This window comes from Spodoptera frugiperda, chromosome 30 (genome assembly GCF_023101765.2).
Source record: "Spodoptera frugiperda isolate SF20-4 chromosome 30, AGI-APGP_CSIRO_Sfru_2.0, whole genome shotgun sequence".
Taxonomy (NCBI): domain Eukaryota; kingdom Metazoa; phylum Arthropoda; class Insecta; order Lepidoptera; family Noctuidae; genus Spodoptera; species Spodoptera frugiperda.
In genome coordinates this window covers 7,795,716-7,810,717 of record NC_064241.1, presented here as the reverse complement: position 1 = coordinate 7,810,717, position 15,002 = coordinate 7,795,716, and the positions used below count along the sequence as shown (strand labels likewise).

The window sequence follows — 15,002 nt, the reverse complement described above, 5'->3', positions numbered from 1 at the left end:
ACTCAACAACCCCATTGTTATTTCGTAACACTGAAGCCGCTAAAGGCACTGAATAGTTACCCTTCTACATATCTAAACGCTAAAACGGTTATAGAGTACAATAAATTTAGCGTGCGTTCGTTACTTAAATGTTTAATGAATGGTAGGTACTGTTGCAAGTCAAGTACATATTTTGAAATAGTTTGGGAAAAGTATTTTTAATCTATATATGAATCATTATTCAATTGTAATTTCGGTCTAACAACTAACAATAAGTATTTTATTCATCCAAGTCACTATGTGGCAATAATACGAGGAAGGTACTTGCATTGGATACCTACTAAAAAAATAATTTAATTAACGGGAAATCTATTTAATGAAATTGATAACTAGAAAATAGTTTTATCTTAATTAGATAGGTTTTAATTACAACATCCATTAATTTGTAGTTGGTTAATTTATACGATCTCCCGAGGTCAAACACAAATCAGGTATAACTGGTACAGTGGGCAATGATGTTCTAAAGTTAAGGTAGGTTGTCTCATGTACCTAGTTACTATAAAAAATGGGGATATTGTGCTTAGCAACGACATACAACTTTTGATGCTTATGTTAAACAACAAAGCATTGCTAAGCGTCATTTATTATCAAACCGCAATATTATCGACCAAACCACAGTACCAATAGAATGTTCTAGAGCCTACAAGTATGCCATGGTACTTACTAAAGTTAACTTTGCCGTATCACACTTTTTCAATCAAATAACTCATTATTCAGGGGGTGTTGGATGGGAGGTCATAAGCAGACAGTGTCATAATAACTAAATCTTGTCATGTTTTTTATTATTCATTACTTTTGAGGATAATACTTTGAATTTTTGTTTTTTTACTTATAACATTTTTAAATTAATCTCACCAAATTATATTTAGTCTTATTTTTTTTCCCCCCTTAAGACCATAAAAAATGTTGCAACTCGACTAGAATTAATTGTGTAGAAACACCTGTATGTGCTCAATTTTTTTCTTTTTGTAGAGTATTTGTCTAGTGTTTATAAATGAAAATAGGTGTTTGTAAATGAAAAGTGTAGAAGTGTTATTTGCTGCTAGTAGCAGATACTCGCTAGAAATAGAGCTTGTCCATTTAGGACCTTACTACACTTTAAATCAAGGTGCATTGGTTTTAGAAGGGCATATTGAAAAACAATTTAGTACTTCACTCTTCTTGAATATATTTAAATTAAATATTTCCTAACTACAGATTTGGAACTCGCTTATTTGATTTAAAATGAGTGTGTTACAGAAGTACAGGTCAGTAACTAAAATGAATGTAACCTGTTCATTTTATCAATGATTTTATTATAACTGTAAAAACCTTATACATAATGTACTTTTCATGTGTTAAATATAAGTATTATCACTCCGGGGATGTTATTCAAGGTCTGGTAGATTTTCATCATCGGAATCTGTTTCTAAGTCATCGAATGAGGGTTTGTCAGCCTTGTCACCTCCACCGCCGCCCATAGACCGGAGCATTTCTTCTATATCATATGAGTTGCCTCCACCATTCTCATTGTCATCTTCATCATCTTCGTCTTTCCACTTATTGAAGTCTACCTTGAGGTAATGAGGTTTTTTCTTGTCCTTTGTTAATGAAGGCCAGTAGGAAGCGTCTTTCTTTTCTTTGCGGAGAATCATTTCTATGCATCTTCCTTTATTTACGAAGGCGCTTGTTTCAGGAATCACAGCATCATATAACGTTATCGTAACCTCGTGTACTTTATTGTCTGAAGCATTCACGCCTTTGAAGTAAACGGAGTCCTTTTCTATTTTAATCGTAGGGTTTTTAGATTCGATGCTAAACGTGAGAAAAACGTCTTCTTTGCGCTGGGCCCATAGAACGGGAGGAGGTACAGGTGCTTCGCCAGACATGTTTAAAAGTGTATATTTGCACGAGGTTGTAAAAATGTAACACGAAGAAATGCAACAAACCTTAACTTTTAGACTAGATTCACTGTTCGACTCACGAAAATTGATAGTCTTTCTATGCCGCCGCCTCGCCGCACCGATTCATTTATGGAAGACGGATGCACAGATAAAATATTGTAGAAAATGTGGCTTCCGTTACAACTTCCATTTATTATCTGTGTTTTTATAATCGACTAAATAATTTTATTTTTATTTTTACGTATAATATATGTAATTATATAGTAAAAAACAAAATAAATATTTAAATTTGTTTAGAATACAAAAACAAATAAAAAGTAAAGCTGAATTTAGGCCCCCTTAGGTTTCCCTATACTTATTTATATTCTTTGCCCTAAGGTGAAACCTGTAAAAGGCCTTATTGGGTTCGAGCAACGGATTAATCTGTTTACGGGTTTAATTTCTTCGTATAATTTATTTTTGGATAAAAATATCATCACACCTTTTGTTTCCGAGGGGGTAGGTTAGTTCACATAGTTAATTATACAGTGTAAAGCGTTTGACAACAGTTTAGGACTCCCATATTTTAATAGATGAACCATGTGTCGTAATTGTCGTATAAGGGGCATAATACCAAAAACCGCGCCGTTACTGTTTTTTTTCCGAAAACCGATAAACCTCAATATCTAATCTGAGGGGTGGAATGGATAAGGGGCAGAATATTATAAATAAAAATCGGGATAACTTACACATTTTATTTCCCACGAACTACAGTGATTGACGTTTTTATAGGCAATATGGTTTAATGGATCGGAAAACAGATTTTATTTTTTTATGCTACATATTAATTAGTAAATACTTAAAGAGTAATTATTACCAATTATTTAGATAAAGATGGATAACATTAAACAATGCAATACATATTCTATGTATCCATTGAGCATTCTTGAGTAACAAGGCTTTTTACTCTATTGTACCTAACTAGCAAACACACTATTATGTTTATTTGTCGTTAAGATTTTGCAAATCAAACTTTATAAATTATAGAGATAGTTTTACATAACACTCTTTGAGAGAACTGATAAAAGTATTAAACAATGATATTATACATAATTTATAAACATCTTTCTTTATATAAATTTAAGAATTTTTAAACAATTTAAGGATTTTAGTTTTGAAAACTATATTTTGGTTTAAATATATTATAATTTGAATTCTAAAGAAGCTATACGATGTGACTATAGGACGTGTTACAGGCAGATAGTAGTCTATAGTCTAATAAAAAGAAACACTTAACATAGTGAAAGCACATACTTCTTAACTTTTACTTTTTTTAATACTCTTACTTCTACCTGGCAGTTATTCATGGACATTTAAGGATATTTAATATAGGTACACACTATGATTTTATTGTAAAATGCAATACTAGAGATTACTTGACTACTTACAAATTGTAAGAAAGCTCTAATTGCAATATACTTTGAAAATGCCAACTGAAATACATAATAGTAAAAATTATTGCATATTCCTTAAGTGTGATAAATAGTCATAAAAATTCAGAATATAGCAAACATTGCAATGTTACAAAATTAATTACAAAGATTCTCTAGCGTATTATCTTATAAATTGATTGAGTAAACATGTGAGAATATCATACAGCAAAAAATAAATTAAGCTTACATTAGACATTAGTCCACTATATAATATTAGAAATAACAATTATTGACTTTCATAGACATCTATAAATATTGAAATCATTATAATCCTAGTGGAAAAACTCACGATCACAGTACAGTAATAAATATAAAGTTTAAGTCACGGGTAAAATTGTGATCATTTATTGCGAACATTTAATTTTATGTAATTGCTAAAACCTTTCATTGTCTTCTTTATTCCAGCCTTGTGTCTACCATGTCATAATATAGATTCTGTCGTAACCACGACCTCTCCTTTCATAAACATAAATATTGTAATTTTAACAACTTTAGAAGGACAAAAAGCATCAAAACAGTCAACAAAATGCTTAATTTACACAACCTCAGGTTGAAAGACAACAAATTCCTTTACCAATGTATCGGATGATTGCCAGCAACTTTGTGAACAAGTGAATATCAGTACAGAGAGAAAATGTAAGTGGGCAAGAGATAAGTTGGTGGGTAGCAAGCGGAGAGTTTCAGCAAACTCAGGCACAAGTTGTAGCTCACAGGTGAGTCTTGCACCACAGCGTGAACAAATAGTTGGCATATTTGGAGTGTCTGGGGTACTTGCAGTACTTGGCAGTGGCGCACCCAGGATTGGGGGTTCTTCCCTAGAATACCTGTAAAAATTATTGCAATTACTCTTTGAAATCTATGTTAAGTTTTAATCATTGTGTTCACACAAGGTTTATAGTAATTCTTACCTAAGTATTTGTCCTGGATGATTGCGCAGTCGTGTAATAAAGGCATGGAATAATCTATCACCATGTAAAGGTGCCGCTTCCTCATAAGGTTCTTCATCAGATCCACCTCCACCTACAACTCGGTCACCAGCACAAACTTCAATTTCTGAAAAAAATAATAGTTATGTAATAACGGTGTTCTGAGAAGGTATTAATTTATTAAAAATAAAATATTTAACATTTTAAACTTACCATTTTCAATTTTATATTTATTTAGCAATTCATTAGCTCTATCATCATTACCCATTAACTTCTTCCACTCTTCTTCAACGTAAATATATTTCGGCACAAATTGTAATGGACCACACATCAGTCGACTTCTCAAGTCAGGAGGCAGTTCTGCGGTCTAAAATTATAACAATTACAGTGAGAAACTAAACTTTTAAAATAAGTTTAGGGTGAATAATAGGTTCTACTTTAACACTGAAAAAAGGGCAAAATTTTGAGATGTAAAGGTATACTGACTTGTTGCAGTAAGGCCTCAATATCACTGGTGGGAGCTGTTGGTGTGTCAACAGTGACCAACCCTGGCTCATCACCCCCCTCTAACTCTGCTGCGGCCGCTGGAGCTCCAATTGCACCCATAGCTCCTGTAATATGTACCAAAGTAGAAAGTAATTTATATCCTCTGGTCTTATGGTTAGGGCAAACCTTAATTTGTATTTATTACTCCACCTTTTGTTCGCCATTATCAAATATTTATTTATGGGTCATTTACAATGTTTACAAAATGATTTACTCTACTACTGTAAGATGTAATTGTTAGAAATAAATAAATAGTATGTGTAAACAAAGTGTTTCATTTCTCCAAGAATGGAAGAAATGATTTTGTATTTACCTTGTATGGGTGACATGTTCGCATTGTGAGCATCAAATACTTGGAGGTTTCCAAAGGCTTGTTCCACATTTTCCAATTCATATGAATTGCTCTCTTCATCTTCATCAGAATTTCTGTTTAAGGATTGTGAAATATTAACAATTTATTACATTATTACACTATGGTGCATCTACATTTAATGAGTGCGCTGTAAATAAAATTTACACTGAGATTTTTCAATAATGGTTTTTTGGATTGTCCTTAGAACCTACTAAAGAATAGATTTAAGCGAGACAATGTCTTGTCTTGTAGAAGCAGAAAAGAGGTTAATAGTGAGAAGTTAAAATTAAGTTTAAAAAGCTAACTAATATCGCTCACCTCTGTACAGCATTATTGGGGCTGGGAGCATTGTCAACATTCATAAAATTTCCATTAGCTGTATCATTGTCATTCTCATCCCATTCATCAGCCCCCTGACACCAAGACAGTGCAGTGTCTGGGTTAGGGAGGGTAACAATAGCTCTTGACTCCTTAGAGGAATTATCTTGGCACTGGCTTCTTACACACAACCAACTAAAAATAAAAATATAGTTTGAGAATAAAGGGATGGTAGTGAGATGTTTTATTTCAATACATGGTTGATAGTACTTTATCATCATAATTATGGTGTATTTACCTTTCAGATTGAATCCAACAATTAGGATTTATACACGCGAAAACATATAGAGTGCGATGATAAATAGAATTCTCAAGTGGTGCATAACATTGTATAACAAGAAGTCTGTGTAGACCACAAAGAGGGCATTTCGTTGTAATTTGTAGATTTTCAAGAGGTGGCCAGTCCTGTAATAAAATTAATAAAATTAAGTGTACTAAGCATGTGGTCGATAAAAGATTTCTGGTGCGAACAAATTTATGAATAAACTTACGGGCAGGCCTCCGATTTTATTCACTGTATAATTCAATAAGGTTTGATTTCTATCACCAATCGTTTCATCTTCATAGCCCAAATATATTTTGCCTTGTTGTTTTGCCATTATTTATATAAAAAAGACCGATTTTCAGATCAATGAAAGCATTGATTTGAGCGAAATGTCAAAATTAACTTTTTTATTGAATTCTTATGACAGGCATAGATAATATCTCATACAGCCAACCGTAGACTGAGAATTCTGTCTACACAGCCAACTTTAATGATTGTATAATTGATTTAACAAAGATCATGTTAGACGTAAAGCGTCAATTACGCAAAGACCGACTTAAGTCCTCCTATATTTACACATACAACTCTGCCGGCCAGCTCTACTGCTCTAACTGTGATCGGATTTTTAAAACTAGGGGACTACCGCAGCCGTCCCGATCAGAACTGTTATTTTTTTCGAAGTAAATCTGAACAGCCAATACCGTCTTATCGGTTAAAACCTCTTACCTCTTAAAAGTGTTTTGTAATAGAAAGCGTCCAGCATGTGTGCCTCCTGAAACAGGGTACAACTTTTTCTCACCAGATGGCATTAATGTAGCGTGATGCCTATTTTTCCAACTGGGGTCGGTTGTGGATAAGTCGTCATAATTTCGAACATCAGTTATAAATTAAAACTTTGCATTAGGTACGTAGTACGTAGGTACTTTACGTTCCAGACTCAGTGCTACCACTGACAAATTTTCGGAAAACCGAATAAAGTCCAGTAATAATTTGTCCGACCTGGAAATCGAACCCGAGACTATTGGTCGGGCAGTCGCACTTGACTAACGAGGCAGTCAGTATCTGACTATTTTACGCCTGTCCAGATAAGGCAAGTATTCGATAGAAAATACTGAAAATGCCATGGTCAACTTCTGATTTACCTATTTGAAATGATTGTTAATTAACTGTAATATATAACTGGCCTACTAAGCAGGGTCCATATAAGCAAATAACAGACACCATAATGGACAAAACGGGTATTACGACCTTGAACGTTGTGAAGAAATTCACCAAAACATTATCAACCTACGTATTTACGAAATGAGGATCCGAACATAGCAAACATGTCTTGGGAATCACGTCTTGCCTAATTGATGACTGTTGCACCAGTAAGGACTTGTTATTATGAAAAGGCATCATTATAAACATATGTAAAGTTCAACGACGCGTATAGTTAGATACCGGACGATGAAAAATTTTTTTTCTTGGTAGGTATGTGTCACAATTTTCAATAAAGAAAATTGATTCCTAAAGAAGGTTAACACTGGGTCCAAATTGCATGTTAACTTAGACTTTATTGGATTAACCGCAAATTCTGGGCCTGGGCCCAGTTCTTAATTCCAGTATCGGATTAAATTAAGCATTTTGGGGTTTTCAGTTTCGAAATCTAGTGAATAGCATAAAATAAGAAAATGCGCAGAGTGTAGGTATTCTAACCTTTTAATACATAATATACTTTTTAGGTAAGTACCTATATCGGTTTCCTGTAGGTATATAGTTGGTAATGCTAAAAACTACGCAGTTCTATATGTTAGAATAGGTCTGAGTACACTATTTACGATCTAGGTACTTTACCAGGTTAATTACATATTATGTTATCGTCTTACTCACGTAACTGTTTGACAAGGAACTCGACTAGTTTCAGGGCATGCTAGAGGCTCATATTCATGAGTAGCATTCCGCTACACACGACGCGGCGATTGTCGCGCTGCTACTTTACCAAGGGTAAATGCGACATGGTCTGCTAACGATTTACGCTACGCTCCAGAAACTATTGTATGCACCTAAGTACATTGTGCAGTTGTGCATTATGTAGCTATGCAATAAGTAAGTACGAATAAGCTGTCTGTATTTTAGAGTAATATGTTTACATGTCTACATATTCATTGATGCTTAACAAATGAGCCAAGGTGAGCTGCAAAAGACAGTAAGTCCGAAACGATACGTTCTAGATCTCAAGTAGGAACCTATATAGGTAGGTGACTCGAGCTAACTCCGACCAATTCGTTCATACTTGTACCCATGTCCTAGAAGCTAGCTTGACGAAATATTATTTTACTGTTTCAAATATATTCTGAACATAATATTTTAGTATTTTGGGGCAGCGTTGTGAAAAAGACATTTAATATTGTCTATAAAAGGATCGGTCATTGCCTAAGTTTAAAGGAGTCATTTCACTTTTGCGTGGGAGTCCAAAGTTGTAGTAGCAGAACTGTTAGTGTTACGTTCAGACACGAGTTGGACACTACAGCGAAAAGTATTGGTTTAGACTAAATTAAATTAATCAGTTTTAAAATTAAATATACTTAATATTATTTTAGAAAAATGGACGTAACAGGAAAATATTTATTTCTTTTTATATCGGTACGTTGTTAATTTAGAATCAGTGCTTTTTTGAGTGTTTGGTATTTTGCATTTATCTAAGAGATTTTTGCCCTTTTTGTAGATATTGTCAATCATGGTTCAGTTGGATGCAGTAACAGTTAATCCATCTTTATGTCCTACGAACAAAATTGCTCCTCACCGACGTCAGGTTGCTTGGGATGAGAAACCCCGAACTTTTGGGGTAATACATCACCTATTTCGGCCTGGGAGACCACCACATATGGACCCACTCGATGATTTGCAAGAACAGCCTCAAGAAGACGATCCAGATGATTGCGGGGAAATTGAAGATTACGACGAAACAGACCTTAGTTCTCGTAAGTATAAAATTCGATATCGCCTTTTAATTTATTCTAGTTTTAACTTTTAGTTCTAGTTTTTAAACGGTCTTTTCAAACTTCATTACCGCTTGGATAGGTAATAGGAAGGTATCTGATATAATTTTGTTCAAATACTGTGTATTTGCAAACTTCTAGTGACTCCAACTGGCCAAAGAAGAAAATCAGTGAAAGAGGATCGTTATTTCATAAATAACGACTACGTGAATACCTATCACCACGGGGCCAACAGACCGCCTTCTAGGCCACATCGACCGCCAAAGCCCACACGACCTCCGTACAACTTTGAGGGCAATTATGGACCCAATGGGTACAGACCACCTTATTATCCAGGAGGTAAGGTTCAAGGTTGATTTATTTTAGCTAAGTTGTCTAGTCACGCAATATTCGTTCCAATTACGAATTAAGAAACTTTAACGATGTTCAAAGAGTTCTGATTCAGGTAACCTGTTAAATAAATCGCATTAAATGGAACGTTGATTGAGTGGTCGCAAATGCGACTATCGTGCAACACGTTTGATTCCCCGGTTTTGTGATAATTTTGATATTGATGAAATTTTCAAAATAAGGAGTAGGTAAATCGGTCGTTAAGTGATGATCATGATGCTATATTAATTACTTTATTGCAGGGTACGTGAAGCCAGTGAGGGAGGATACTGTAGACCATCCCCAGGCAGCTTATCACCTTGGTCTCATCGGTGGGGCCCTCGGCCATGTTGTAGGATACCCTCCGGTTCGGCCCACCACAGAAGGGTCGCAGCTAAGAAAACCCAATTCTGCATTTCGGTTCCCTGAATATTCTGCACATACGAACAGACATCCAAAGAAAACTCAACAACAACCAAACAGATCATCAAGTATTTTCGGATCGTTTATAGATTTGTTATTTAAATAAATAATTTATACAGAACACGATCTTTCACTAAAAGTCCGTATCCTTGAACCTCAAGTAACGCATTGATATAAAGCGCCTACGTAATCTTTCAGCTTTAGCTTGTTCCTAATGTAAGTACATAAGCAGTTCCTAATATTTTCAAACAATGTATTTCCATAAAAAGCTAAACATTTTATCTAATAGACAAGCATCCCAATAATAAATACATTTAAGTACCTATATGTACTATAAAAATGGCATTTGATCTGCGAAAAATGTAACAAGCTCTATTATTTTGTGGTGACTGTTGAGAGCTTAGGTACTAGTCTGACCTTCCATTGTTAATATCATGTTGTGGAATTTCAGAGGGGAGATAGAAGTCAATGAAAATACCAAGCAACAACCTTTACCTATATATTTACTCATAGTCTAGTTGTGGCTTCAGTTATAATAAAAATTTCGTGCAAAATACTTCGTAGACCATAGTTCACCTACGTCCCTAATTCTCTAATGAGAAGCGCGTGACAAATTCTGAAACTGCGGATATACTCCAGCTTCTGTATTATATATCTAGCTATTTTTTGTTGATTTGTCTCATTAATTCATTAGAGGAACAGAGGTACTATGATATCACCACATGGCATGCGTTTAAAACGAGTTAATCGTTTACAAGTGACACTAAAGCGCGCATGTGGATGATAAAAGTGGGTGTAGTTTTATAAAATATCATACAAAAATGAATTTATTTGTTTTGTGGATATGGATGGCAACAGCAATTTGTGTTATGGCGGATACAGCGGATGAAGGTATGCAATTTTAATCTAGTTTGTAGTCATTGCATTAAAATATTATTTTTTAATAGAATAGGAGTGAATTACTCTATCTTCAGTCCTAATGCGAAAAAGATTTACCTAAACCCGTGAAAACGAACTACTTACCTACCTACCAAAATTTCAGTTTAGACTGTATTATTAGGATCATCAAATGTTATGGTAATATGGGCTCGCCCCTTATTACTTCAGCAGGAACGGGCACTGTAATATAACTTTCGAATCAGGATAGAAGAGTGTTGCATGCAATTTATACACCTTTACCCTTTGGAAAATAAAGGCAACCATGTTGTGCTATAAATAACAATGATTACTTCAATATTTAACTTAGTAGCCAATTGGTTATGTACACACAAGTAGTACATAATACATAGTAGGTACAATGATGACATTTGTTATAATGTACCGTTTTTTTGAGAGGGTAAACATCCTATTTCTCCTCCCGGCTTGGTCGAGGCGAGAGGGAGTGTGATACTCTTACTGACCAAAAACAACTCCGTTCCTACTCCTGCTTTTCGAGCCGGAGCCCCAGTATCCCGATTGGTAATCCGCAGAATTTACCTGCATATTTGTTGTTACCTATTTATAGGTAACATCGGTTAAATGAGTAATGGACATGTTATAGTATATATAGCCCTGAGAATGTGATACCTAAATGAGTACAATACAAGCAGAACCTATATAATATGCAAATTCTCTACAACTAAACATTTTCTTTTTCAGAAAACCCTTACATCAAAGCTTTAAAAAACAATAAACAGTGGCATAATGTCCACGGTTATGTTCAAGTTCGGCCAGGTGCACATATGTTTTATTGGTTTTTCTTCGCAAATGGAACCAGGATTAATGCGCATCATAAACCTCTCATCATTTGGATACAAGGTGGACCGGGATTCGCTGCGAGTGGTGTAGGAAACTTCGCTGAAATGGGACCTTTCCACATGAATTTGCAGCCGCGTAACCATACTTGGGTATGCTATATGGAATTCTACATTTAAAAACGTAAACGTTCTATTGATCATACGTCTTTCAACTATGTATCCATAATCTTGTGGGCTTTGACGATGCTGCATAGATGTGACGTTTCGCAGACTACCTAATTAGTTGCCGCGTGATATTACTTAATTTAGATTTGTTTTTAAGATACAGTTTCAGCTAATTGTTTGGCGACCTCAATTGCGATCATGATTATGACAATTAAGGACCGGATTATTTGCAACTTAAAAAGCTTCGGTACCTACATATATCTACCGCATATGTATAAAAAAGAAAAAACATGGAAAGACTTCACACCAAATTTTCAAATACTTGGTAATGGTTTAGAATGTTTTCAAAGGTTTATTGTTTTTGTTAATCTATGAAGCATCGAATTAATTGCGCGAATTTTAGTTACGCATCTAGGTATATTGTTTAGCTGTGAGTTTCAAAAGATAAAAATATCTATTTACACTACATACGTGTAAAAAGTAAGGATTAGTGCATACTAATCCTTCACTCCCTACCTCATTTTGCCTAGATTTTAGAAACAATATGCTATTAGCGATAAGGAAGGTTAAATATGCAAGTATACATAGGTTTGCAAATGCACATAATCCGATATCTACTTACTGTGTTCTGTTAACTATGAACATGAAAAATACTTTGTAGGCAAGTATAAGGCATAATTGCGCCTTATCATAGAAAACGGCATGTACGTATTAACAAATAGATTTCCATTGTTAACATAAAATGGTAGTAACGTTAACAAATTGCTAAAGTGTTGACAATCTGTGAAAACTTGATGAACCTATATCTACGATGGAAAAATGTCTAACTCGATTTATAAATTCTAAGCTCTTGTACCCTTTTTAGGTTTAATTGTAAATTGTTTAAATGTTTTAGGTAAAAGAAAGGAACGTGCTGTTTATAGACCATCCTGTTGGTACTGGATTTAGTTATGTCACAAATAGTTCACTGTACGCGAAAACGGACAGAGATATGGGTATGTTAACGACTCAAACACTACCCCATAAAATTATTTGATAATTTTTAATTTCACGCCCATAATGTTTCTTATTTGCAGCTATGGATTTGGCAAGAGCTATAAAGATGTTCTTCAGGAGACACAAGGAGTTTCGACACACGCCAACGTATTTGTTTAGTCAAAGTTATGGCGGCAAAATATGTCCTAGACTAGCGTATTACTTACATACGGTTTGTAGTTTGTAATTACCGCCGTACTCAGAGTCATTTAATGGTTACTTAACCACTTTAAACAACACTTAAACACTTAACAGTCCTTAGCGATTGTTTTCAGAACAAAACCATTACTAAGGAATGGTTTAAGTAATCATTAAATGTCTCTGAGTACGGCAGTTAATCCCTTAACCATATATGCGACACACATTTTCTTGTCCCTGTCGCTCAGGTCGTATTGCTGCGACAGAGAACATGCATGAATTTTTCGTTCTATTCACACGATTTCTCCTCCTTATTTAGTGTAGATATTTTTATAGTTGCGTGCTAGGGGCACAGTAATTGATATTTAATTCGGCAGTTAAAGGGTTGAAGCACATTTCCAAAGAAAATATAACTTCTACACATTTCTATGTAAACGCAATAAAGTTTCAATTCAGATTGTTTTTTTGGAGGCAGGAACTTAGCTGTTGTAGTGATATTTGTTCGTATCCTGTTTTTAGTATGCGTATTGTATCGCACAAAAAATAATAAACCAAGTATTTAGTATAGGTACCTATTTATCTAATATGAGTCATTCAATTTTACAGGCAATCGAGAAAAAGAGTTTAAAAATAAACTTTAAAGGAATCGGTATTGGCGGTGGGTGGGTAGACCCTAAAGAAAGCATATTGGTGCAGCCGGAATTTTTGCACCTGTCGGTAAGAAATTTTCGGTACCAGATACTTGGGCAATACAATATTATACCGATAAAATATTTTAAACATTATTTCAGGGTGGAATAGATCGAAATTTATATTTATCTTCTGCAAAAGTAGCGAAGCAGCTTGTTCGTGCTTTAGAAACAGAGGATTACGCCCAAGCGGACATTTTGGATGATGTTTTGTTTAGCACTCTGAATAAACAGGGAGAAATTAACTTTAACAATGTGTATGCTCCCAGCCCATACCCTGATTTAGAAGAATTACAAAACAAGATGAATCGATACGTGAAGCCTAGTTTATCTATGGTGAACCAAACAATAAAATGGCAATACTTATCAACGGAGGCCTATGAAAGTTTGAAGAAAAGTTTTCTTGTGCCATCTGTTTCTTTCTGTAAGTGTGTAATGATAAAATTTATAAAAATATAGTTAGTACTTATGATATTTTAATATTATTTAATTTATTTTTACAACAGTAGAAGCCTTGTTGGATAAGACAAAATTGAAGATAGCGATCTATAATGGAAACTTGGACGTCGTCACTCCATTGGGTGGTAAGCCTCTTTTTATTTAAGTACTGGTAAAAAAATATTTTGCAACTATAAATGTTTAAAATTAATTATTTATAGGTGCTTCTAACTGGGTCCACAAATTGAAATGGCATGGGGCCGCTGACTTTGCTAAGGCCAAAAGAAAGCGAATACGTGGTACAAGAAACGGGTATTACAAAGAAATGAAGAGGTTGAGCTTCTGGTGGGTCTTCGGAGCCGGTCACTGGGTATGCAAAATAATTTCTATGACAGTTAAAATAACATAAATTCGGGACATTTACCTTGAAGATCTTGTTGTTCTATTTTAAGTTTACTTGCGCTAAAAGTATGCTCTGCGCAAACATTTTGCGCATTAATTTATTAACACCATTCTGACATTAATAATATTTTAGGTGCCCGAAGAAAATCCAGAGGCTATGAAGCAAATATTAGATTACGTAATGGACGAGACGGTATAAACAAAAAATTAACAAATTCACGTTTTGTTAAGACGAACTATTGCATTGGTACATATCTGTGGTTTTGTTCATAAAGTCAATACATTTAATAATAGTGCAGGAATGTTTGTACACTATTATACGATTTTCTATGTGTGTTATATGTTCAGGAAGAAATAATACTGTGTTGAAGAGATTTTTACTCAAGGTGTATTATTCAATAAATGAGTTAAAGGATATTTAGATGCTGTTATAGTTCTCTAATCTGCAATCTGTTATGTAAATTAGTAAGATTTCATATATTTATTTAAAACACTCTAAAATTATATTTTTAAACATTACTTATAAAAATAAAAAACAAAATAACATTTAAAAATATAAAAATAGGAGCCAACCAGTAGCGGGAGCATGGTCCAAGCTACCGGTGGTTAGGGCTCCAAAGACAGAAACCTCCTCACAATACGTGCCGTTTCGAGGAGTACTGCCTTCTGCATCAGGCCCTTGATCCATCCGCCCAACCCCAGCCTTCTAAGGTGGTAGTAAGATTATTATTAATAGTTTTGTCACTGTCCTAGCTACGCTTAATT

General features: G+C 34.5%; 4 protein-coding genes across 4 annotated transcripts; 2 read left to right on the top strand and 2 right to left on the bottom strand.

Moving 5' to 3' along the window:
- Positions 1 to 1,313: 1,313 nt before the first annotated feature.
- Positions 1,314 to 2,076, bottom strand: LOC118269919 (uncharacterized protein CG16817). The gene has a single exon (XM_035585303.2). The coding sequence runs from the start codon at positions 1,905 to 1,907 to the stop codon at positions 1,407 to 1,409; it is 501 nt and encodes a 166-aa protein (XP_035441196.1). The 5' UTR covers positions 1,908 to 2,076; the 3' UTR covers positions 1,314 to 1,406.
- Positions 2,077 to 2,642: 566 nt separating this feature from the next.
- Positions 2,643 to 6,272, bottom strand: LOC118269936 (programmed cell death protein 2-like). The gene is made up of 8 exons (XM_035585327.2): positions 6,088 to 6,272; positions 5,835 to 6,001; positions 5,537 to 5,731; positions 5,180 to 5,292; positions 4,807 to 4,931; positions 4,534 to 4,687; positions 4,303 to 4,447; positions 2,643 to 4,218 (listed from the first exon to the last, which is right to left on the bottom strand). Exons 1-8 carry the CDS (start codon positions 6,193 to 6,195, stop codon positions 3,930 to 3,932), a joined length of 1,296 nt encoding a protein of 431 aa, XP_035441220.1. The 5' UTR covers positions 6,196 to 6,272; the 3' UTR covers positions 2,643 to 3,929.
- Positions 6,273 to 8,128: 1,856 nt separating this feature from the next.
- LOC118269903 (uncharacterized) lies at positions 8,129 to 9,755 on the top strand. Its single transcript, XM_035585270.2, has 4 exons — positions 8,129 to 8,486; positions 8,569 to 8,824; positions 8,984 to 9,181; positions 9,475 to 9,755. Exons 1-4 carry the CDS (start codon positions 8,448 to 8,450, stop codon positions 9,738 to 9,740), a joined length of 759 nt encoding a protein of 252 aa, XP_035441163.1. The 5' UTR covers positions 8,129 to 8,447; the 3' UTR covers positions 9,741 to 9,755.
- Positions 9,756 to 10,178: 423 nt separating this feature from the next.
- On the top strand, positions 10,179 to 14,656 carry LOC118269557 (retinoid-inducible serine carboxypeptidase). The gene is made up of 9 exons (XM_035584704.2): positions 10,179 to 10,525; positions 11,273 to 11,520; positions 12,431 to 12,530; positions 12,612 to 12,742; positions 13,315 to 13,425; positions 13,500 to 13,821; positions 13,904 to 13,981; positions 14,057 to 14,205; positions 14,371 to 14,656. Exons 1-9 carry the CDS (start codon positions 10,456 to 10,458, stop codon positions 14,434 to 14,436), a joined length of 1,275 nt encoding a protein of 424 aa, XP_035440597.1. The 5' UTR covers positions 10,179 to 10,455; the 3' UTR covers positions 14,437 to 14,656.
- Positions 14,657 to 15,002: the final 346 nt, after the last annotated feature.